At 44.7% G+C, this 24,671-nt stretch overlaps 7 protein-coding genes and 1 pseudogene across 8 annotated transcripts, besides 1 other annotated feature; 4 read left to right on the forward strand and 4 right to left on the reverse strand.

The window, feature by feature from the left end:
* Positions 1–1,144: 1,144 nt before the first annotated feature.
* Positions 1,145–3,867, forward strand: NCS54_00755200 (Hypothetical protein; the record flags this gene model as incomplete). Its single annotated transcript, XM_053152975.1, has 8 exons — positions 1,145–1,197; positions 1,253–1,375; positions 1,432–1,919; positions 1,970–2,514; positions 2,565–2,838; positions 2,890–3,065; positions 3,114–3,297; positions 3,350–3,867. The coding sequence occupies 8 exons, from the start codon at positions 1,145–1,147 to the stop codon at positions 3,865–3,867; spliced, it is 2,361 nt and encodes a 786-aa protein (XP_053008950.1).
* A 186-nt stretch (positions 3,868–4,053) lies between these two features.
* NCS54_00755300 (HpcH-HpaI domain-containing protein) lies at positions 4,054–5,132 on the reverse strand (the record flags this gene model as incomplete). The annotated part of the gene is made up of 4 exons (XM_053152976.1): positions 4,054–4,313; positions 4,374–4,641; positions 4,692–4,717; positions 4,979–5,132. 4 exons carry the CDS (start codon positions 5,130–5,132, stop codon positions 4,054–4,056), a joined length of 708 nt encoding a protein of 235 aa, XP_053008951.1.
* A 1,870-nt stretch (positions 5,133–7,002) lies between these two features.
* NCS54_00755400 (Hypothetical protein) lies at positions 7,003–8,118 on the forward strand (the record flags this gene model as incomplete). The annotated part of the gene is made up of 2 exons (XM_053152977.1): positions 7,003–7,376; positions 7,434–8,118. The coding sequence occupies 2 exons, from the start codon at positions 7,003–7,005 to the stop codon at positions 8,116–8,118; spliced, it is 1,059 nt and encodes a 352-aa protein (XP_053008952.1).
* Positions 8,119–15,203: 7,085 nt separating this feature from the next.
* On the forward strand, positions 15,204–15,623 carry NCS54_00755500 (Hypothetical protein; the record flags this gene model as incomplete). Its single annotated transcript, XM_053152978.1, has 1 exon — positions 15,204–15,623. One exon carries the CDS (start codon positions 15,204–15,206, stop codon positions 15,621–15,623), a length of 420 nt encoding a protein of 139 aa, XP_053008953.1.
* A 537-nt stretch (positions 15,624–16,160) lies between these two features.
* On the forward strand, positions 16,161–18,008 carry NCS54_00755600 (Hypothetical protein; the record flags this gene model as incomplete). The annotated part of the gene is made up of 2 exons (XM_053152979.1): positions 16,161–16,368; positions 16,516–18,008. The coding sequence occupies 2 exons, from the start codon at positions 16,161–16,163 to the stop codon at positions 18,006–18,008; spliced, it is 1,701 nt and encodes a 566-aa protein (XP_053008954.1).
* A 310-nt stretch (positions 18,009–18,318) lies between these two features.
* On the reverse strand, positions 18,319–18,588 carry NCS54_00755700 (annotated as a pseudogene). Its single transcript has 2 exons — positions 18,479–18,588; positions 18,319–18,424 (listed from the first exon to the last, which is right to left on the reverse strand).
* Positions 18,319–18,588: a sequence feature.
* A 4,035-nt stretch (positions 18,589–22,623) lies between these two features.
* NCS54_00755800 (Hypothetical protein) lies at positions 22,624–23,276 on the reverse strand (the record flags this gene model as incomplete). The annotated part of the gene is made up of 4 exons (XM_053152980.1): positions 22,624–22,785; positions 22,860–22,991; positions 23,043–23,160; positions 23,266–23,276. The coding sequence occupies 4 exons, from the start codon at positions 23,274–23,276 to the stop codon at positions 22,624–22,626; spliced, it is 423 nt and encodes a 140-aa protein (XP_053008955.1).
* Positions 23,277–23,492: 216 nt separating this feature from the next.
* On the reverse strand, positions 23,493–24,342 carry NCS54_00755900 (Hypothetical protein; the record flags this gene model as incomplete). The annotated part of the gene is made up of 2 exons (XM_053152981.1): positions 23,493–23,741; positions 24,151–24,342. 2 exons carry the CDS (start codon positions 24,340–24,342, stop codon positions 23,493–23,495), a joined length of 441 nt encoding a protein of 146 aa, XP_053008956.1.
* Between the last annotated feature and the right edge of the window lie 329 nt (positions 24,343–24,671).

Here is a 24,671-nt window from a genome sequence, read left to right on the forward strand (position 1 = left end):
GAGAATCCTTCCAGTGAAGAGGGTCTGATACAAGGCTCTCAACGAATGGCATCTCGACATTGATCGCTTCAACAAGCAGAGCTCGCCTCCGTTGCATTAGACGAATTGCTTCTTCCCCATCGCTATCACAACATTGATAACTCCCCTCTCATAAGAAATGGATAAGAAATCCCGACCAATGCGAACCGAGAATTGTGCATTTCAAGTGTTGGCCCACTGCAGCTAGTCCAAGTGGATGACATCTAGAAGGGAAATTGAATAACAGCATCGACCAATCGGGAGGGCATAGTTCCCGATCCCTGCAAGTTGAGATACCGGGGGCGTTGCCGATCCCTGTTAGTTCCACTCCTGACCTCTTGACACGTCGTGGCCTTGTGACCCCGACCTTTTTTTCTTTCGCTGCTTTGACCTCATGTAAGGTTTGTCAAGTGCTTTCCCAAAAGGTACGGGTCGTGGCAAACGCCATATGAGGGGAAGGTGGGAATAAGTGAGGCTACGCATGAGGCGTCATCAGGCTGATCCTGATAGAGTTTTTGCGTTCCTGGGTTTGAGGTCAGCTCGCACGAAAGGATAGCTGATAATGAAGACGAATGCATCATCCAGTCCTGTTTCTTATCTCTCAATATCCTCTGTGCCAACGCGCAGAGATGTTTTCCACTTCAACAGTCTCACCCCGAGTCACAACTCCGCTGCTAACTCGACCTCGTTTAACCTATCATCCCGTTCGTCTACCCCGCAATCCCCAAATCCTCTATCCTCTGTCATGACCCGGAGATCTCTAGAAGACCACTTGCAGACGGTGCCCCCACCAAAAGAGTCAGGTCCTGCACTCCATCCCATCGTGGAGGGTGAAAGCTTGCCCCGGATTGCCGGTAACGGAGCAGCCAGGCCAATCACGATCTGTCTTGTAGTCGTTAATAAGCACTTGCTGCTTTTTTCCCCCATGGCTTGTGCGGGGTCTGTGGGACCCTCTTGTCCGCAGCGAAACCGTTCCTTTTCTACGGCCTGCAAGATATCGTGATCTCAAATCCCGGCTCGCTCTCGCGACTTTCCGGATGATTCTTTCTGCCCTCTCACATATTTACATGAGAGCCTCGTTCGGAGCGTGTCGACGACAGGTATTGCGAGTCTGATCAAGGTTGCCATGGCAGCAGATACGCAGAGCGAGCCTCGCAAAGCCAGAAGGACAGCCAACGCGTGAGAAACACCCCCTTATCTGATGACGTGTTTCTGGTGTCTGACCTTTCTACAGATGCGTCGCTTGTCGCCAGAGCAAGATAAAATGCTCGGGAGATGATCCCTGTCAGAACTGTCAGCGGCGCTCTGTCCAGTGTCGCTTCACGGAGGGGGGTACCAAGGTTATGGTGTCTGAAAAGTCTGTCACGCCGTCGACTCTCACGGTCCTCATCTGGACGCTGACCAGGGCTGTAGGTATCTTCAAGAACTACAAAAGCAGGTAGAGGAGCATCGACGGTCACCCTCCAGCACCACCTTTGACTCACAGAAGCAACCGGGAGACGCGCCTTATCACTCATCTCCAACTGCCCAGGCAGCGTCTGCTCCTCCCCAGTACCGTTCTCCTCTCGATATCCCCACGATCCAGACGCAGACCTCTCTTCCCTACTGCTCTCCTCCCGTGTCCCAGTCCCAGCTTGCTGACCAGTTCTCGCCTGGGCTTAAGCGCACCAGCGACGTCGCGTTTGGGCCCAACGGCGACGTTAATGGTGAGTGCAGGGTCGATACTGCTCTTGCTTCTCCTGCACTCACGGCTGAGGGCACCCAACAACATGCCTCTCCCTCTAACCCTGCTCAAGTGCCATCCTTCCAGCCGACCGACTCTCCGCTCAGCATCTGGCCGAGTGCTTTCACAATACCCTCCAAAATCATCAAGAACACACGCAAGAACAGACGCACCTGGAGTGAGTGCCCTGTTCTGCTCGCTGACACGAGACTGACTTGACTGTGATAGTATGGCTGGCTCCTTGGTCCACGTGGTCCTTTACCCTCCGCCTCATGCTCATGCTAGGCGACAAGCTACAGCCTGGAGCGCAAATGATCCCTCCACAACTCGTTGAGAATGATATCTACACCATCTCTTGGAACGCGCAGTCGCCTCATGACCTACCCGACATTAGCGGCCTCCCATCTCTCGACCACGCCATCTACCTCTTCTACACCTTCAAGTTCCACCTCGGCCAGACGTACAGATTATTTGACGAGGTCGAGTTTGAGAACCAGATCCGCGAGTTCTACGCCAATGCTCAGCAAAAGGCCGTCGAGAACCGCCTCTGGTATGTCAAGTTCCTGTTGATACTGGCCTTTGGCACGGCCTTTCACATGTCACAGCCGACGCTGAACAACGAGCCTCCGGGGTCCAAGTTCTTTGTGCGGGCAATGGGTCTGATGCCAGATCATACGGCTCTCTGGAAGGATAGTCTGTTGGCCATCGAGGTCTTGGCTATGGCTGGTCTTTACCTGTACTCGATCGATGAGAGGGAGTCAGCCCATGTATATGTGAGTAGTGGTACATTCAGCTCCTGGCACAAAACACTAATACCCGGCAGCTTGGCCAAGCCATACGGATTGCGCAATTAGAAGGGCTCCATACGCAGTTACCAGAGAGCGAGTTGGATTCCCAAACACTCACCTCGTGTCGTGATCTCTGGTGGACGTTGTATATCATGGACCGGCACTTTTCGTCATCTCTAGGGATTCCAATGTCTGTGCAGGACAGCGACATAACCACGACGGTTAATCCTCCAAATATTGGCTCCCAAGGGGACAGTGCTCGCAGTCTACAGGTAAACTTGTCCCATTTACTATCAGTTATCCTCACCAGTAAGCCCATGTCTTCTAGAATTTGTCTATTGCCCAGCTAAGACTCTAAAGCACTATATAAGCCCGAGAAAACGCCCCTTGTCACATTTCTCGAGCAAACAAGAGCTATTCTACATACCTTGGCGCATCATGCTCAAGAGATTGAAAGGATTATTACCCTCAAGTTCCAAAACTCTGTCGACACAATGCCCCGCGGGACACGTTACATCACATTACTGTACCATCAGGTGAGTCGATGATGGGAGAGATCATTTGTGGTTCTAACCTGTGTATAGTGTGTCATAGTTGCAACGCGGCCTCTTCTCTTGTCCGTTCTCAAAGAGAGACTCGACATGCTGGGACATCCGGGCGACGAGAATTGGGAGAGTTTTCTCAGTCAGACAGCGGCGGTAATTTCCACAGGCATCAAGTCGGCCGTCAAAACCCTGCAGATCTTGACAACCGAATACAGCCTTCTTGGTTTGCGGTCCGTCCTTCATCACCAAGGCTCAAATACTTACAAATATCTTAGAGGTCTTTCTACCGTACGATCTCGAGTTCACTTTTGGGGCGGCACTCCATCTGAACATGGCCACGGCCCTCTTCCCTGGCGTTGCCGATGACCAGGGCTGCCGACAGCTCGGCCACCAGATCCTGGATAACATGATCTCCCGGGGGAACCGAGTCGCCGCCGTTCGAAAGCAGGAGCTGGTCTATCTTGAAGTCCAATGCCAGGAACTCATCGCCCAAGTCCAACAGCAAGGTCTTCAGACGCTCTCCCTCGCCGCACCTGATGAGACGGCTTCAGAACTTGCTCGAAAGGCCGACGAGGAGCAACAGCAGAGGCTGCTCTCTGCAGAGACGGATGCGAGTGCGGCCTTGAGTATGGCCCCAGACTCGATCAATCCCATGCATTGCGTGCATCCTCACTTGACGAGCAACATGGAGTTTCTCGATAATATTGGCATCTCGTCAGAGGATTTCTTGACGATCGTTCAACAAATAGGGGATCCAGACACTATGCCGGAAAACATGCTGACTCTTGAATGAGTGTAAAAAGTATGGAGTTGCGGAGTCGACAGTCTACAAAGGTTAGATAGGTGGTTATCTTGTGCAGTTGCTTTGTACACGATTTATCTTGTAACAGTATTATGGATGAAGGTTTAAGACAAGTAAGACCTGCAATTGTCCCAAATCTTTCTAATTGCTCAACACTCGCTGATCTGATCCTTCTCATCACCAGGTTCCCTTGCCAGCTTGCTCACCCTTTGCTGAAGTCACCTCTCCATTAACAGCAGTTTGGAGAGTGGTGTAATCAGTAGCAGCTACGAGCATGTCATAGCCTTGAGCAGCAAACTCCCTAGCCTGCTGCGCGTCTTTGCAGTAGATTCCGCACTTCTTGCTAGCCCTTCGCGTTGCTGCTAGGATGCGAGCAAGGGCCTCCTTTAGTTCCGGCCCCATTATACCTTTCTGAATAGGATAACCGATGTTGTTTCCTAAATGAGTTAAAATACCCGGCTATGGAAAAGATAGAAATGATAAGGGGCCAAACTAACCGAGATCGAACGGACCAATAAAGAGCGCGTCGATTCCATCCACAGCCGCAATCTCCTCGACTGACTCAAATGCCTCGCGGGTCTCGATCTGAATGATCGTCACGAGGGCGTCATTGGCTTGGTGAAGATACTCGGTTAGAGTGGGGTTGGGGTTGAATCTCTCAAGCGCGATGAGCGAGCCAAAGCCTCGCCGCCCCAGGGGAGGGAACTTGGCGTCCAGCACCAGCTGCTTAGCCTCTTCCACTGTGCGCACCAAGGGCACAATGATCTGGTATGGTAAGCACTAGGAAACCTCCGGTAACGGCTTGGACGACTTACACCATGAGCACCGCTGTCCAAGGCCCCTGGAGGAAGATTTGGAGTCAGTCACGGACGGGCTTCAGCCACAGCATGAATAAACCCTGCTCGTGCAGGGGAAGAAAGGGAAGGCAAGGATATGGAAACTTACGCTTCACCATCCATCCTTGCATGTCTGCCAGCCTCACAAGCGGTGACACTCCCAGCGCGGCAACTGCAGGAACCGCGTCATGCATGGCACCATCTACCGGCGTCATCTCATCAGATTAATCCCATCAAGTGATCCATGCCTGTCAGAATAGGCGTACCGTCAATGTTGCCGTGCTCGCAGTCGATCAACACCCAGTCCACGCCGGAACGCGCCAAGAGCCGGGAGACATTGGCCCCAGGGAGCATCTGCCACGCGCCAAACGTCTGCTTCCCCTCCACAAAGGTGGACTTGAGTTTGTTGGATGCTTGCATGTTGAATCGGGATCTAGGGTGGCGATATGTCGTTGAAAGATGAAATTTTTGCGCAACAGGGGAGAATCAAGGCAAAAGGAGGGCAGTCTACATGTCCCAGCATATGTTGATCCGTTTTATGGCGAAAGCAGCTTATATCTAGATTAAAGCATTGACTATTAAGCAAGAACATACTAGAACGGGCGGCAGCCGGACGGAGAGGCTTACCGATCGGATATGAGCCGAACTTTTGAATGTGAGGCTGCCTCACATCCCGTGATCAGCGTGGGAAAAGCCGACAACTCAGTCCACCTAGGTCCGGGCCCGGAAATTCAGAAAAGACTTTCAAGTTCCCGGAGAAGGCCATTAACAGCTGGTTTGTGGCATTCTTGTCAATTTACAAGGTAGCCCCGCAAAGGCCGGTTATGGATCGCGAAAGCCGATGCAAGTTGTGTGCATGTGCAGGACACTAACAAGGGCCGCGGGACTCCAACTCCATTTGCGAGTTCAGTTTAAACTGAATTATTATTTGCTACTTTCCTTGCTCCCGCTATCATCCCAATCGTTTGCGAAATGCATATCTGTCAAGATGCGGAGATGCTCTAAATCCAGGCTAACCCATAACATAATGCTCCTTTCCCAGCAACCAGATGCAGTCCTAACCAATGACTTTTGTAAATTGCATAATCTTTGTGAGATAAACAGTATTATCTCTATCCAGAGTTTATCCATATCCTCAACATTGACCCGGTTACTTGGTAGCAACCTTGCGCAGGTCAGAGTACGCAGGCTGAAAAGGAGTCGTCTCCCAGCATGTACCAGCTTGCCCAGCCTTGAAAGAGGTCTCAAAGTCTGACGGGTTTGCGTCTAGTGTGGCGAACGAAGAGAGGACTGTGCTAGTGAAGGGAGTAGACAAAACTGGGCGGCTTTGCCGAGACTCCCCTGAAGCTCTCCTCTCCTTCAAAGAAGCAAAAAGGTTCTTGCAGAGGTGAGAAGAGAGGGTGTAAGTAGGTGACATTGTGGCCGTTTCGATGATTTGTGTGGATGGTTGACTTCCAAGTAAAAAGGTTGGTATCTTGATAAAAGACGGAATTATGAAGATCTGTTGTTTCGGGCAAAGACCGAGTGTTGTGGTTGTTGATAAGGAATGCAATGGCAGTGATTTAGGGACAGCTGGCTGATCAGTGATAATACCGTGCCTGCCCCTGATTAAATATAGCGGTTGATCTGTCACAAGGTGGCTTGAGGTACGGGATGGACACGCCGTCTTCTAGAACCAATTATCTAACATGATGGTAAAACCCAAGCGCCATGGCCCTAGCATGCCATCACGAGGTCAATATCCCCATGCATGGAACGACTGGACTTGCCAACATGTCGCGGCACCTGGGGACTCGTATGCTCGGGATCATCGGGTCCGTCACATACACCCCTCGGATTCGGATCCGAAGGGCGTTATGGTAGAGTTTCATAGACTCTGATAGGGTTAGCGCACGCCTCGGGAGCTAGACCCGAAAGCACAAAGAGCAAAGGGAGTATACGGCCCTACCGAGAGGGACCGTTTATCTATCAATCTCTTGTCTCGGGTTCCCCAGGCTGCACTGCGGGGGTTCAGATCGATTATCTCGACGTGGGGTAGAGGAGAAGCCTGTATGCGCAAGGTGCGTCGGCTAGCTGTTCACGAGGATGGAGAAAACGTCTCTCCCACTTTAGAACGCCATCACATCAGGTATATAAGAAGCCAGAGTTTAGCCTTTGAATCTACTTCTCTAAGTCACAACAGACAAGCTTCCTTGTCACAGCTTTAAAGCTTGTTAATATCCTCTCTTTAAGAATAGAGTACCCTATTCCGTACTACCCCTCTTCCTTATCTCACACACCACCAATCACAATGCCTGCTCTCATTAACATTGTCCCCGAGGTCAAGAAGGCCCCTAAGCCCATTGCCTCCAAGACCAAGCGAGCTACCCGTCCTAGCAATCCAGTCCCCCAATTCCTTATCGACGAGGCCGCCAAGACTGTCCGGGAACCCTTCAATGCTGAGAAACACCTCAACTACCAGGCGCCCAAGCGCATCTACACAATGGCCGAGATCGGCCTCGAGGGTCAGGGCATTGCTCCCAACGCTGTCTGCGAGCCTTTTCAGCTCTTCACCCCCGAGGCCATCGAGCAGATGCGTGCCGAGATATTTAGCGAGGAGGTTATGCGTGAGTGCCAGTACACTTCTGGCTTCATTAAGAACATGGTCCGTGGCATGGGTCCCGAGTAAGTCCCCGTCTGAACTCTGCATATGCATGCATCCACGTGCTGACCATGGCATAGCCGAGCCCCTTTCACCTACGCCGCCTGGAAGTCCCCCGAAGTTCTTGCCAAGGTCTCCGCTATTGCTGGCACTGAGCTGATCCCTGCCATTGACTTTGACATTGGCAACGTCAACATTTCCATCAACGACGCTGGCGAGAACAGTGTCGAGCACCCCGACGTGAAGGACATGGCCAAAAAGGAGGCTGACACCTCCGCCGTGGCCTGGCACTACGACTCTTATCCCTTCGTAGTTGTCACCATGCTTTCCAACTGCGAAGGCATGGTCGGTGGCGAGACTGCCCTGCGGCTCCCCGACGGCAGCTCCAAGATGGTCCGCGGTCCCGTCCAGGGAACTGCTGTTGTCATGCAGGGCCGTTACATCGAGCATCAAGCCCTCAAGGCCTTTGGCGGCCGTGAGCGCATCGCCATGGTCACTTCCTTCCGCGCCAAGAACCCTCTCACCAAGGATGAGACTGTCCTGACCGGTGTCCGTGGTATCTCTGACCTCTCCGCCCTCTACCACCAGTACACTGAGTACCGACTCGAGATCCTTGAGGAGCGCATCCGCCATTTCCAGAAGCAGGAGCGCAACCGCGAGATCGCCAAACGCCCTTATAACATCCCCGAAGCCCGCAAGTGGATTATAGAGCAGAAGGAGTTCCTCGAGGATATGCTAGAGGAGATTTACGAGGTTAAGGACTAAGGGAGGAAAGGAAGTAAAAATAGTTAAAATTATATAACATATTTAAGTATTATTTTATTTCTTATAAGTTAAATAAAAGTAAATTAAGGAACTATATTTTTTTTTAAAAAAAAATACATATAAATAATAATAATAAAAATATAATAACTTAATAATAATAAAAATTAATATTAATAATTATATTTATATTACTATTTAATATACTTTATAAGAAAATATAATATTTAAAATTTATTAGGATTTATACTTTAATTTTTAATTTAAGAAATTCTCTTAAATTTAAAAATAAAGTCTTAAAGGCTTATAATTTTAACTCTTGCTTATAAAATAAAAAAAATACTAATTATTTTTAATATAATTTTTTAAAAATCTCTTAGAATAATAATATTTTAAAAAAAATATCTTATTTATATTATATATAGCTATATCTTTATAAAGGGATAATTTTAAAATAATAAAAAAAGTATTTTTAGCTATTATATAAAGTTATATTTATATAAATACTCTTTTTAACTTTATAGCTATTTTATTAGAGAAATAAAATTATAAGATAGTGGGCCTCAATGGCTGGATTAGGGTGAAATCGTAGATTGAAGGTAGGTCTCTATTATGTATAAGACTTCAACTTGCCGAGCCTTCCACGGTGGCTCGGCTGCAGAGCTTTCAGGAGGTCTCTGCGCACGTGATGACTAGCCGGGGTTACCCCGATTGGTCGGCGGATTCAACGGCCGCCCCACATCCTTACAAAAATATACTAACTATAGCGAGATTAATTAAGACTTTATAACTTTTTCTCAGGGAGTTTTAAAAAGAAAATTTATATATTTCTTAGTAAAATAAATATAATATAAAATAATTAAAGCAATTAATTTATTAATAATAATAATAATTATCTTAAAAAAATCTAAAAGCTATTTTTTCTTATTATAAGCCCTTAAAGAAGATAATAATAATTAATAGTAAAATTTACCCTTAACCTTTTATTTATATATATGTAAAATAATTAATAGCTTAAAACAGCCTAATATTAGGCGGGCTTTATTTAAAGCCTGTATATTAATAAGCTTATATGCCCTAGGCCTTTTAGTAGGGCACCTTAAAGGAATCCTATATCTTTTGCTATAGCTACTATTATCTTAATTTTAATAAGCTTTAATATAATATAACTATTTTACCTACCTAGCTTTATATAACCTAAGAAGCTATAATTATAATAATTTTAAAGCTTCTCCTATAAGCTACCTAGGAAGATAGTTCTTTTAAAGAAGGCTAATAAGAATATTAAGAATTCCCTCTAGTTGGAATTAATAGGAGTTAATAATATTATATATCCTTAACTATAACCTAATAATAAATCTAGTAAAATAATAATAATTAAGAGGTAATAAGTATAACGTACTTGATAAGCGAGCGTCGCAGACAAGCGAGCGTCGCACTTTTACCCTATGGTATAAATCCTACTAAAATAAAAAATTCCTTTAAAAAACTCTAGGAAATTCAGCTTAATTTCTATAAATCTATAAGATTAGGTATAGGCTATTTATAGAGTAAAGAACTATATATATTTTTCCGGGATTTTTAAAAAAATCTCTTATAGGGTAGTTTAGAAAAAAGCATATTCGCACTGTATAAATAGCTTTTTCTCTATAAAGGGGATTTTTTAAAAATCTAAAAAAATTATATATAATTTATTTTTAAGTTAAATAGCTAAAAATTTACTTTTTCGGTTTTTAGCTATTTTAATGCGGTTTTTATTAAGGTTAAGAATGTTGGATTTTAGTGCACAGTTTAGGTGCGACGCTCGCTTGTCTGCGACGCTCGCTTATCAAGTACGTTATATTAAGAAATATATTAAATAATTAGAGGAATTAAAGTTATTATAAAATAAAAAATAAGTCTTATTAGAATTATTATAGCTATTATTAACTAAGAACTTTTTAAAATACTATAACAATTTATAGATTTTGTATTTTTTTTAAAAAAAAATTAAGAATATTATTAAATTAATTCTTTTTACAATTATTTATAAATATATTAATTAATTATATAATTTATATTAGGTATTTAGTAAAGCCTATTAGTATTATTGCAAGGGGTATAAAAAGATCTTAGTTATACTTAATTATATAAATAATAAAAAAAGAGTAAGATAGGACTAATACCTTAAGAAATATAATAGGATATATTACTATAAACTTAAGAAAGACTAAAAGGTATTTAAAAATTAGACTTTATAATTAATTAAAGATATAAAAAACTAAGATATATTTCTAATATATTATTTAAAATAATTTAAGTAAAAAACAATATTAAATATTATAAGATTTTTATATCTATTTTAATTTTATTAAGAAATACTTCTTAAGATAGCCTAAAAGGTAAAAAGTACTTTTTTACTTTATTAAGTTATAAAATAAACTATAAGATTATATTAGCTTAAATATATCTTATTTATTATAATCCTATAATAAAATAATTACCTTTACTATGCGCTATTAAGATATAATAGCGCGATAAAATAAGTATAAGATTAGTACCTAAGATAAGTAATAATATAAGAAGGTAAGGTAAGGGCCTAAGGAGAATTTATTAAATCCCTAGCAAAGCCCTAAGGATATAATACTATAAAGAAGAGGTAACCTAAGAGATAAAGCTAAGAATCTACTTAAATATTATATATATAAGAGCATAGATTACTTACTATAAGCTTATATAAGGCTATAAAAGGCTAAGAAGGTAATATTAATAAAAAATACTAGCTAATTAATAGTATAGCTTAGGCATTAATATAAAAAAAAGAAATTAAGACTAAAATAGGCCTTAAGATAATACTTATATTATATAGCTAAAAGCTTATTAAAACTATAGTATATTTAGATATAGTAGTAATATTAGATTATACTAATAAAGATTATACCTAAAAATAAGAACTTTAAAAACTTAGTTAAGTAAAGGGCTTTTATTAAATTCTAAGAGATATAAAGCTAAAAACCTAATATAAGTAAGGTATTCTTATTATATTAATAAGTTATTAAAAGTATATATAGTATTTTAAATATATTTATATTAGTATTAATAAAAAAGTAAAACCCTAGGAAATTAATAGCTTTTTCTTAATATTTCTTATTATTAATTTTTTAATTATAATAAATAGCAGGGAATAATATTAATAATTTAAGAAAAAAATAAATAATATTAAGATCTTTTTATAGCTTAGAAATTTTATAAAAAGGTAAAAAACCTTAATTATATTTTTCTTATTATACTTTATAAAAAGTCTTATTTATTACTTAATAAGAATATATTAAAATTACTAAAAAATCTTACCATTTTACCTAAGCTATAAGATAAAGTAAATATCTTTAGCTATAAGAAAGCTAATAAGCTAACTTGGCATAGAAATACTAACTATGCTATTAAGCTTATAGAGGGTAAAAACCCTCCTTATAAACTAATTTACCCCTTTTTTTATACTAAATTAGTAGAATTATAAAAGTATATTATTAATAATATATAAAAGGGATATATTAAACCTTTAAAAAGTCCCGCAGAGGTATTAATTATTTTTATTTTAAAAAAGAATAAGGGACTTTATTTCTATATAGACTATAGAGGTTATAATACTAATATAATTAAGAATTAATACCTTTTTCCCTTAATTTTAAAGATTATTAATAGAATATAAGGTATAAAGTACTTTTTTAAAATTAATATAAAAAATATATATTATTATATTTATATTAAAAAAGGTAATAAATAAAAAAATATATTTTATATATATTATAGTTATTTTAAATACCTAATTATGCTATTTAGGCTTATTAATATACTTATTATTTTCTAATATTATATTTATTAAGCTCTTTAAGGACTTTTTAATATAGTTTATATAATATATCTAGATAATATTTTTATTTATTTAAAAAATAAAAAATCCTATCTAAATGCCCTTAAAGAGATTTTAAGCTATATATAAAAAATAAAATTATATATAAAGCTATTAAAGTATTTTTTTACTAATAAGAGGTAAAATTCCTAGGGTTTATTTTATTAGGCAAAGGGGTTTTAATAGACTCTTACTAAGTAAAAATAATTATAAAGTAGCCTAAGCTTATAATATATAAAGATATTTAAGTTTTTCTTAGGTTTTATAACTTTTATAAATACTTTATTTATAGATACTTAAAGGTAATAAAGTAATTTAAAATTTCTTAAAGAGAAGTATTGTTAGGGAAATCCCCGGGAACCACGTGACCGGGAAATCCCTGGGAAATCCCCGGGAATTCCCCGGAATGTGGACCTACTTTCCCAGAGACTTCCCAGAGAAATCCCTGGGAATTCCCCGGGAATTCCTAGGGAAATCCCCTATAAGAACCCCTAAGTAGACTAGATAATTTGCCATCGAATTCTTACCTTATTATTATCCCTTTTGGAAATCCGTGCCTTCTCTAAGGACCCGTGACTTCTAAGAGGCCTAGTAAGGGATAAATAAGTATTACTATTATTGTTCCCTTACAAGTATAAATAAAAAGAAACTAAGAAGATATTACTTAAATAATAAAGAAAAAAAAGCTTTTTATTAATTTACTACTAAGTTTTAAAAGGTGCCTTTTCTTTGCTATTTTAACTTAGAGTAATTAATATAAGTAAAATAAATATATTAAAAGTAGTAATAATAGGTATTCTTTCTTAACTTAATAACTAACGTAAATAATACCTTATTGCTATTTAATTAAAAAAGTTTAATTAAATAAAACTTAATTATAATACCTTAGACTAAGAAATAATAGCTATAATTGTAAAAGACTGAAAAATAGAAACTATAAAGTCTGAAAATAGTATAGGGTAGGTAACTAAAATAGGAGGAGAATAGGCAGTGGAATTAGTCCTTATAAATAGCTGATTAGCTAGATAAGGTATCATAGAGTAATAAGAGTGGGGAAAATAATAGATAAGGTTATAAAGGAGAAGGCCAGCTTCTTATAGGTAGTCTTATTGGTTGAATTGGTTAAAGATCTAGGAAGCTATTTCTAAGAGAGGGTTTATAGCTTATATAGCTAATTGACCGGAATCTATTAGCCCGATTCGGATAAAAGTTATACCATCGGATAGCTCTAATTCCGGGCTTTAAAACCCTATTAGTTTTGCTAGAAACGGATAGCTTAAAGCCGGGCTATAGTTGGAAGAAGCTGAAACCCTTAAAGGTTTTAAACTAAGAGATTTAAAACCGGATAGGAAATACCCTATAGAAAGGCATGGCTTTATCGGCTTTATCGGGCTCTATAAGAGCCCTAAGCCCGAAGTCACGTGACCCTTCCTAAAAGGGTAATATTGCCTAAAAGGGGAATTATTGTAACTCCTTAATATCTTGCTTATCTAAGAATATAAAGCTTAGGTAAGCAAGCTATAAGATAGCGCTAAAGCTATACTATAGGGTAATAGAATCCTAGGCTTATATCTTATAAGCCTATTTTTCTAGAATTATATTTATAAAAGACCTTTATAATAAGGACTTTTATAGCGCTGGTATAAATTTCATACTAATATATATATTCTGCACTAGTATGAAATTTGTACTAGTGCAGATTTTGTACTAGTCCGGGTTTGTACTAGTATGTACTCTATCCTAGTATAGATTTACTAGTATAGATATTATGCTATTATACCTATACTAGTAGAGAATTTAATCTAGTATATGTTATATTATTATTAAATTACTATTAATCTATGCCTACCAGACCATTTCTCAGGTCATTAGTAGGCTATTATTATACAATTATTTCTATCTCATCTCTTCCGGGTTACAACGAGCTTCCGCAGCATTGGGTATAAGCGAGGTTGCCTCTGCAAAAGATCATAGGCAGCTGGTGGCTTAAGCCGAAGACGGGCGAAGCAGAGCCGCGTACGCAGATTCTGGCGCAAGCAGACCTGCATGAGGGGAACGCCTCATGTGCAGGCCTGCTTTCGATGCAAACTGCTGGAGCAACTATGCTTACGTGATGGGCCGATACCACAAAAGACGATGTGGTGAATGCGTTTTAAGGCCACCCAATCCCCTGGCCTTGTCAACCTCTTTTTTTTTAGCTCGTGAGGGTGTTTGGTGTCAGGTGGGTCTGGCCCTGACCTGGGGCGACACGCGCACTTGGCACCACTGTTGCGACCTGGGACAAGACAACCTCCGAGGTTTAGCCTGGAATATCCTTGTGCGCATTCCTCCGCTCGTGTGGAGGCTGCCTAAGATATGATGGCTTATCGACAAGAGACTGGCTGCGGTAGCCAGCGCATGTGGGCGCAGAGGGTCACGACATCGCGAAGCAAACAACACCAACAAGAAGACGAACAAGGTGCAAGTACAATTAAACCGTTGACGCTACGCCAATATCCTGAACTAAGCTACCCGCTCGATCTTGCTATCAAGGTGGTAACCGACCGTTCCCTTACGATCGAATCGAGCCCGACCGGCCAAATCTACCCTCGCCGAATCGCCCTGTGGACCACAACGAACCTGTACCCAACCCCAGATTGGTATATTGATCTTTCGGCTGAAAAATTGCCAACTTCCATTATTCGTTTTGTTGCCTCTAGCGATTATGGCCCAATCTTTTGCCCTGTGGCGCAGCGGTCAAAGGTGCGCCCGCAGCTGTGACGGTTTGTCACACCTCTCGCCAACACCGTTTCAGCCGGCATCTGGGCTCGTCCGCTGGGGCTGACGGCCTATTCCTTGCTGATCTGGGGATGGGCCTTAGTGGCGCTAAGGGGCTTTGACCACGAACATGGATAGGAGCAAGTGAAGCGCCCTCATGGAGATTGATCTTGTACTCGTCCTTCGTTACTAACAGCTGTTGCCTGTCTCCCGGGTATAGTGAGGTGCTGTGACGGACCGATCATTACGAAATGCACAAAGTGCATTTACCTCGGCAGGAATCCAGGCGTGGCTCCGCCCCACCACAGCCTCGTTGGGCATCTCCTGTGGTACCTGTCGATAGATCCCCCTCCTTCCTCAACACCTTTCGTCTTGGGCTATTGATTCAAAAGCTCGACTACATCAAAAGCACTGCTCGACCATCGGAATATTATCATTTGCTATGGCTGAGGCGGTAGGCCTCGCCGCAAGCCTCATCGCTATCATCGACCTGTCCGCGAAGGTCGCGAAGGTCTGTTCCGACTACTCCACCGCCGTCGGAAATGCTAGGGCCGACATCACACGCCTCCAGAGTCAGCTGGGCAACCTAGGCGAATACCTCCAAGGAGCTCGGCGTCTTCTCGATGACCCGAATAATCAATCGCTTGCAACGTCGCGAAAATTGGTGGACTCTGTCGATGGCTGCACGTCAGAGCTGGTCCAAGTGCAGAACAGGCTGGATCCGGGCAAGGCCCGCAAGGCGATGCGGCGTTTTGGACTTCGTGCCCTCAGGTGGCCGTTCGATAGCAAGGAGGTTACCGAGATCATCTCTAACCTAGAGCGCTATAGCCAAACCATTATGCGGTGTCTGCAAATCGACTAGACGTGAGTGGACGCGCCATCCAGAGGCCTCGGCAGAACTGGCTGACACTATCGCAGTATAATCTTGCTCAATATATAGCAGAAGTTCGAAAGCGTCTCGCTCTAACCGCGCAGAGATAGATCAATTGCTCGCAAACCCTGCTTTTACGTCCCGTTTGAGCGAGACCCTGACTTTGTCGATCGGCCGGATATTCTTACATGGCTAAGGGAGCAATACGCAGGCTCCAGCGGTCGCATGGCCCTCGTGGGCATGGGCGGGTTTGGGTATAGGCCACTATATAAACGCCCTCTGAGGACCGCCTTTGCGCTGACCGACCAAAGTAAATCACAGGTTGCCATCCAATTCGCGCATCACACCCACAACGAATCACCGCAAACCAGCGTCTTCTGGGTTTATGCGAGTTCGAAACCGAGATTTGAAGAGGCCTACCGGTCTATTGCATAAAGGCTAGAGTTGCCGAGGCGAAATGATCCCGATATCGACGTGCTCGGGCTCGTCCGTGACTGGCTATAGACCGAGGAAGCTGGCTCTTGGTTGATGGTCTTGGATAATGTCGATGATGTTAACCTCTTTTATCCCAGCACGAACGAGAGCGCTATTGCAAAGAGCGATGAGCGACCGCTCGCGGCATATCTGCCAAAGTGTCGCAGTGGAACCATCCTCGTCACATCACGCAGCATGGACGCTGCTGAAAAGCTGACAGGTGGCCAGAAGGCCATCTACCGGATCTCAACCATGGATGACGGTTAAGGCCTTTACCTTTTTCGGAATAAGCTCAACGGAGACTTTGACAAGGATGCTGCTGCTGATCTTATCCGGGCTCTAGACTGTATCCCCCTGGCCATCACCTAAGCGGCGGCGTATATTAACCGTCGGGCCCCCCGCGCATCAGTAAAAACATATCTCGATGCCTTCCGGGAGAGCGACAAGAGGAAGGGCAGTCTCTTCAACAGAGACGCGGGGGATCTTCGACGAGATGAGACCGTCTCCAACTCGGCGGTTACGACATGGCAAGTCACCTTTGAACAGATACGCCGCGAGAGACCATCTGCGGCGAAACTGCTTTCCTTCATGAGCTTCTTTAATCCGCAGGCCATTCCTGAGTTTGTGCTTCACGACTATAGCACTGATCTGACGGATAACGTGCACAGAGATGCAGAGAGTGACGACTTTGAGGATGATCTTGATGTCCTCCGTGGCTACTCGCTCGTATCTGTGACAGCAGCACAAGATGTGTGTGAGGTGCATTCCCTAGTCCAATTTTGTACACGAGCTTGGATATCCATGGTGGACGATGCGGAACGATGGAGGCAGGTGTTCTTGCGGTCCATGTCCAGACATTTCCCAAGTGGTGCATTCGAAACATGGCCAACCTGCCAGTTGTTACTTCCTCACATCGAGTCTGTATTAGAGGAGAAGCCGCCAGATGAGGACCTACAGAACTGGGCCCGTTTGTTGACAAATTGTGCATGGTATAAGTGGACTATCGGCAACTACACGGCGGCAGAAAAATTAGGCGGGAAAGCAGTCGAAATAAGGACCAAGGTGCTTGGAGAGGAGCATCCTGATACACTGACAAGCATGGCCAACCTGGCGTCGACATTTAGTAACCAAGGTCGATGGAAGGAGGCGGAAGAGCTGGAGGTGGGAGTGATGGAGACAACGAAGAGAGTGCTTGGAGAGGAGCATCCCGATACGCTGTCGAGCATGGCCAACCTGGCGTCGACATTCGGGAACCAAGGTCGATGGAAGGAGGCAGAAGAGCTACAAGTGGGAGTGATGGAGATAACGAAGAGAGTGCTTGGAGAGGAGCATCTTGATACGCTGACGAGCATGAATAACCTGGCGTCGATATTTATGGGCCAAGGTCGATGGAAGGAGGCAGAAGAGCTGCAGGTGGGAGTGATGGAGATAATGAAGAGAGTACTAGGAGAGGAGCATCCCGATACGCTGACGAGCATGAATAACCTAGCGTCGATATTCATGAACCAAGGTCGATGGAAGGAGGCGGAAGAGCTACAAGTGGGAGTGATGGAGACGAGGAAGAGAGTGCTAGGAGAGGAGCATCCCGATATGCTGAGGAGCATAAATAACCTGGCGTCGACATTCGGGAACCAAGGTCGATGGAAGGAGGCGGAAGAGCTGCAGGTGGGAGTGATGGAGATAATGAAGAGAGTGCCTGGAGAGGAGCATCCCGATACGCTGAGGAGCATGAATGGCCTGGCCATTATGTGGAAAGACCAAGACCGTACCAGAGATGCTTTGGCCCTGATGAGAAGCTGCATTGTCCTACAAGAGCGAGTGCTTGGTACAGGCCATCCGCATACAGCATCATCGGTAGCAGTTCTCGCTAAGTGGGAGAACATGGGCGACTTATCTGATTAGAGGACCTGGCTAAAGTTCCACGAACATGCTGGGCCTAAGATGCGATGCCGGCTCCGAGGTCTCTCCGGCTGTTGTTTGGGGGCTGGTAGGGGTGGTGGCCTCAGGCAGGAGTCCTGAAATAGCCTTTTCTAACGCTGCTTGGGCTGCTATTTTTGACAAAGCATGTAGGCTTCTGGCGGCTACTGCGGTTAAGACATCACAGGGTGTGATACAAGGGGCTAGAATAACACACGGCTAAGTTTTATCATTATTTATTAACGATCGGTCTATGTCTACTCTCTATTGTACTGGCTTGCACTGTTTCCTCACCATTTGGCGACTTGCTCTGACGACCGCAGCGTAACGCCATGGACTTCCTGAACGTGGAAACAGCACAGAAGAGGAGCTTCCTGGTGGGAGTGAAGAAAAAGATGGTTCTACAAAAGACTATCAGCACGCGCAACCGGATGCATCATAGCACAAGGAACCACCTACGGCCTAGGCTTGTTATCGGCCCCCTTGTGATGGATGAGCTTGATGGCCATGGCTGGATGCACCGTCCGATGACGGGGTGGTTCTGCTTCGTGACGGTCACGTTCATGAAGAATAGCCCAAATCTTCAAAAGCCAGATGAAATTTTATCTATTTACTATATAAGAAGCCCCCCGCATTCGCGTGGCGGCACTAGGAAAACCCTATGGGAAAACTAGTGCTAGGGGTTAAGGGAGGCTTGTATTCCGGATCCGAAATACCTCTTAACCATAATCTCTAAATCTTGCGCCTAACTCCTAGAAGACCAAGGAAACCTTCTATTTAAGCTTACCATCGCTCTAAGTGACTCATATAAAGGTGGTTAATCGCCATTCCCGATCGAAAACGCTCTATATTCCTTATCTCGCGTTTATATTTAACAACTAGGTTACTTTCTTCTCACTCTCAGAGCAATCCCGCTAGACCTACTCTAATGGTATCATAACTTAATGATATCGATAACGGCACGGGCGAGAATGCGATGCAGGAAAATATACTCAAACTCGGAGTTATTCTAGGCTCTATTAAGAATCTAATAATCTAAAGTCTCTGCGAGCCTACGAATATTGCGATACTCTACTCTGTGGCCTACTCTGCCGATATCGATAATAATAATAGTAACGTTCTTCTTGCCTCGTCTCTTTCTTCGCAATGCCTCTTCGTATGCGGCTTAGTAGTTATCGTATGTCGAAATGAAAGGTGTCTTCGTTTGGTTTGACTAACGTGTGACCCGGGAAGTCCGTGCACCCCCCATCTCCGCACATCGTGATGCCCTCACGATCGGAAGAAGCAGTCAGCGACAGTCATTAATTTCTCGGCCAATATAACTTCAAATTATTAATTAAATAGCAAATTAACTAAAGAAAGCACTATCAACAGTCTAGCTCTTTTTGCGCCTCTTTCTCGCCGGTTTACGTGTGCTAGTTACCTTCCTTTTCTTAACCTGATTTTCAGCCTCATCACGAGCATCTATTATTTTATGGATCTGAGGGAACGCCTTATTGGGGTCAAATTGGACGGGTTTTCTTCCTGAAGGCTTCTCAGCCGCAGCTTTCGCCTTCAGGAGAGCGACTTCTTGCCTCAGATAGATAATTTCGTAATTATCACGATCTGCGCAGTCTTATGCCTTTTTAAAGACCCTCCTTATGCCTCGAGTCGACTTATTTTCGCCCAGATTAAGCTGTTCAACTTGTCGTTTAATATCGCGGCCGCAATGAGGCGTATTCCACAGCCCAGGGGCATCGTCGATCTGGTTCTTTGGTGTTGAGGGCCCCGCCTTTTCTGCTTTGGGAACCTTTAGTTTCTTAACGCCGATAAGAGCCTTCGTCACGTCAAGAGGATATATTCCAGAAGCCCGAAAACCAGCTCGGATATTCTTCTCGGTCATAGCTTTCATTGAAGCCCTTTTATAAGCTGATATGAAGAGTTGTTTCTGGCGTGGCGATGTGATACTGTAGATGGCCCACCCACGAGTCTCCTCATGATAAAAGACCTTCAACGGTCCAAAAACCGCAACGTTAAGCGGCTGCGTAAGGTGTGAAGAGTGTGACGGGAGCCAACTGAGCCAGACCTTATTCTTCCAAGCTATCTTCATAAGGTCTCCTGTTATATGCGTCTTATGTTGATCGAGGACCAAGATACGCCATTGGTCTAGCTTTTTTGGCTTTGTCTCAGGAAGAAAGACGAGTTCGAACCACTTGAGGAAGATATCTGCAGTTGACCAGCCGGAAGGGCTATAGTCATACTTCCAGTCCGGAATCTCCTTAGGAAACCACTGTCCTTGAAGGTTATGACCCGTAAAGATAACGCACGGCGTCAGGCGGCGACCATCAGCGCTCCCACACTCGAGAATCGTGATCCAAGCAGTTGAATCGCTCTCCATAGCTTCTGCCGCCGTCGTCAATGATGTTCCGGCTACTTTCCCGGCTTGGGTTTCCCCTTCTTTGACACCAGTCTCGTCGACATTATATAGACGATCCTCCTCGATGTCATAGTCGTCAAAAAGGTCGCTAAGGCCGCGCCAATGCTCCCTAAGTCCTTCTTCTGTGACAGCCTTCTTGCGAGCGGCATCAATAAGTCGAGATGGCTTCATTTTGACCTCCTCGTGGCGAGTAAAGAAGCGGTCAACCTAATGCTTGCCGACGGGTTCATCATCGCCGCCCTCCCTCGCTATCGCCGAGGCAAAAGCTCGTATCTCAGACTTATTGGCAGGCATATGAAAAGCCTCTCTTTGAAGTATCCATTTGGCGATATCCTTCTCTTGCAAAGGACTCAACTTTTGAGTCTTTTCCTTGGCGGTGTGAATGTCGGTGGCTCCTTCGATCCGGTCTTTCAATGTCGAGGGCCCCAGGCCGTGCTTACGCGCCGAGCCGCGAATTCCGATGCTTTTCGCATCCTCGATGGCCATAGAAAGAGTTACCTCTTTATCAGTGCTTTGAGAAGTCATATTGAAAATTTGGTATTGATTGAAGCAAAATTGCGCCCGTGAGAGCTATATTACATGATGTTGTGGTGATGCAATTGAGACATTCACGTGTGCGGAGATGGGGGGTGCACGGACTTCCCGGGCCACACGTTAATTAATATGGTTATGAAAATGTCTTATTAGTTGTGTATGCTTGTAGTTTTGTCTCACATGAAAGTCCACCTAGGATTTCATATCTGCTACAACCACGCCTTTGCTAGTCATGGTTTAAGCCTGAGAATATTCATCCTCGACATAATATATATATCTGCCCGTCATTATGTTCCTTAGATAGCAGTTTTTGAGTAAAATAGATACAAAAATAATCACGGAGATGATGCAATGCAGCGTGCAAGAAGTTAAGAGTGAGGTAGATACGACGCGTCGCTATAATGCGTGTGCAAAGGTTATGCGCGCTTCTGACTTATCTGCGAATGCTGACTAATGGTTATGTCGGCTTTCGTCGGCTTTTACCGGCTTCCATCGGCTTGCTGAGCGGCATGCCCACAGCTTACTCAACGTGGGCATCCAGGTTCTAGTTCCAGTGTCCCGGGTATTATTGGCTTAGAGAGAATGTGTATTTTAGAATGGGCTCGCAAAATTTGACGGCCTCTGTCGCAAACTACTTCACTTCCTATATCGACTATTACCACTTTGGGCCAAACTTATAGATAATACTTTAACTATTTTACTTAATATATTATGTTTTAGCATAGGCTGCTTCTACTGAATCTATAGCGTAGAAGAAGAGTCTTTGGCTCTAGCCGTTCTATCTCTAGGCTCTTTCTTATTATGGGCGCTTTCCCCTGACTATTTAGCGGCGCCTTACTTTGCGCTATCGCCTTTGCTTTACTTGCTCTGACGTCCGAAGGGTAATACCATAAACCTTCTGGACATAGCTCCGGAAGTGGTCTAAATGTTGGAGTCTGATATCTCTGCACTTCTCTTGTTTATGATAGTCGGGCGGCAGTATATAAAGGCGCGCTCTTCACGAGATAGTCGCTTATCACTAATGTAATCAGGATATTGGGTAGCTTGCAGGAGCAGAGGGAATCGATCAGGGCTGGGCAGCGTTTCGTGTTTTGCTTTGAGAGGCTCGGTCTTTATGGATAGGCAGGCTTTGGCGCTCTGTCGGACGCGGGAGCGCTTGACTGTCTCTCTTTTGCGACAGAGAGCCGCCATGAGATCAATGAACTGGATCCTTTGTTAGAAGATCTAGTCTTTAGGCAAGTCGTCGGGCTAGTGATAGACGATCTCTGCCAATTCTTTGCGTTCTGGTATAGTAATATAGATGATAGGCTCCATGTACTCGTTTTTGTCTTCTCCGCGTGCCTGCCGTTCAATATCCCAGGTGGGACGGTGATAGAAGTAATACTGGCGGTACTCTCTTGTGATTAAGTATACGTATTGTCCCTTCTTGAGTCTAATCTGCTCGGTGAGTATGCGTATCTCTTCTTCGGCCTCTAGACCCTGGATATGATGCTGTCCCTGCTTAAGTAATGCTCGTCGCTGCTCTAGCTTAACGATCTCGGGATCGGGTGGCAGGTTTGCCTATACTTCTGCAGGCACTATGTCGCGTTTAGCTCGAGGGTCACGGGTGAGGCTAACGTGCGCGAACAATTTGTATAGTTCGCTCTCTGTCTATTCCTCAAGAAAGGTATTCTGTAAGTCAAACTCGACCATCTGATTAAGGTAGGCGTCGTGAAACGTGAGAAACTTGGGGTCGTGGCGCATCATCTGGTCTCGGATAGCGTCCGGCGCGTTACCTGCGGGTATATTAGTAATCTGCAGATCGGAAGCCCACTAGCTTAGGGATGTCACGCATCGTTCGCAGCGTTTGAGGCTCCTCTGCGGCAGACCTTTGGCGTCTAGCGAACCTCGAACCCTGTATTCTCGCTCTGTTGGCCTATGTTATCTCTGAACTTGGCATAGAGCATGGCTTCATCTTTGGAGAGTTCGCCATTGCGGTCAAAGCGGCGGAAAACGGGGACCTTGAGCATAGACTCCTTCTACCGTAGCTGCGTGGACGGCTTGCAGGCAGGGATCTTGGTCCCTAGCACCCTAGAGGCGTCTATTAAGCTCTCTGCGGCAAAGGCGTCGTCGTGAAGCGCAAGGGCGATGATGTCGCTGATGACATAAAAAGCTAATTTCCTCGTCGGCGTGAAGTAGAAGATGGTACTATGATAGTCAGCATCGAGAAGATGGGCCGGTCGTGATTAGCCTGGTAGGACGTTAGTAACTCATGGTTTCGGCCTGTTATCTACGCCTTTGTGATAGATAAACTTAATAGCCATGGCGGGTATTGCCCGTCCCGTCCTCGGGTGGCGGATAATTATTAGATGAATGTCCTCGTAGTAGAGAGCCTTAGGTCGGCCGCGACTCTTGGGCTCCGCCGACAACAGCTCATCTAGCCGCCGAGATACCTCATTAGGCGCGACGACATTGTCTTTATCTTCGTCCGCTTCATAGTTGGCGTTAGGTAAAGATACGACCTTAGAGCCAAAGAGTTTCTAAGTTGAGCCGTCTTTAGGCTTTTGCCTCTCGTTGTCGACGAGCTCACCGGGTCGCGCCCCGGTGTAGCATATAATCTTGTAGCAGTAGGGGAGTTGAATGCGGTGCCGTTCACTGGGGAAGATGCTCTCGTCGTACGCCATGTTGAATACTAGGAGGACCTCTAACCCGGCCGCGCTTATGACTGGCTTGGCGTCGATGTTGGGCGCGCGAAGACCGAACTGGGGGATTAAGATATGACGGTGGTACTGGCCGGGAGTCTCTGTTAGCGCTTCTTGTGCATGGTGAAGTATGAGGAGAAGAGCTGGCTTCTGGCTAGCTTTGAGTGGGCGGCACCTTATATATTTCCTTAGAGTCATTGCGATCCATGAAACGACCCGTGACCGTGGTGTATAGCTGTTGGAATTGGCGAATATATATATCCAAAGTACCCCACGAGTTGATGTTGTAGTTGCCGCAGACGAAGAGTAAAAAATCTATCGTCGTCGCTCGCTATAGATCTTCTAACGTCGCCTTCCAATCGCCGACCTTCTTTTCCTGATAGTAGCTTGGCCCACACGTCAGAGGATAGATATCTAGCGGGATATGCTCGGTGACTTATCGCTCCCATTTCCTGAATAGGCCGGCGACGTTGATCTGGGTTTTATGAGCATATACGGGCTTGACGAAGGTCACTTGCCGCAGCCGCTTTCGGTTCTCCTTATGCGCCTCGGCGGATAGCAGTGCGGGTCGTTTGGTGCCTCTGCTGCGTGACTCTCGCTGAGCGACTCGGGCGAGAAAGTCGGCATGATTATCCGGGGCGCCGTTGGGACCGGCGCGGTACGCTGTGGCGGTCGTAAACTGAGCCATGGAGACGTGAGGACGTGAATAATTCTGTGAGGCTCGTTGCTTGTCGGCTCGATTTAAGTTGCCAGTCATTCGGTTGGGGATAGAGAGAGAGAGAGCAGTCAGGTGGGCTGCGAAGGATGATGGGAAGAGCGGTGGTGTCGAACGAGTCGAACGGGAACGGGAGGCTAAGGGGACCATCGCTCCCATTTATAGAGCAAGGAGGCCATGACAGCTCGGGTACGGCTATTCTGGGCGGCAAGGGATGGATCCATTGTGGACGACGACAGGAAACAGAAAACAGACGCGCTTGGTGTCGAAATTAGAACGCCCGTTGTGATGAAGGCAGGAGG

Source organism: Fusarium falciforme, chromosome 5, assembly GCF_026873545.1.
Source record: "Fusarium falciforme chromosome 5, complete sequence".
Lineage (NCBI taxonomy): Eukaryota > Fungi > Ascomycota > Sordariomycetes > Hypocreales > Nectriaceae > Fusarium > Fusarium falciforme.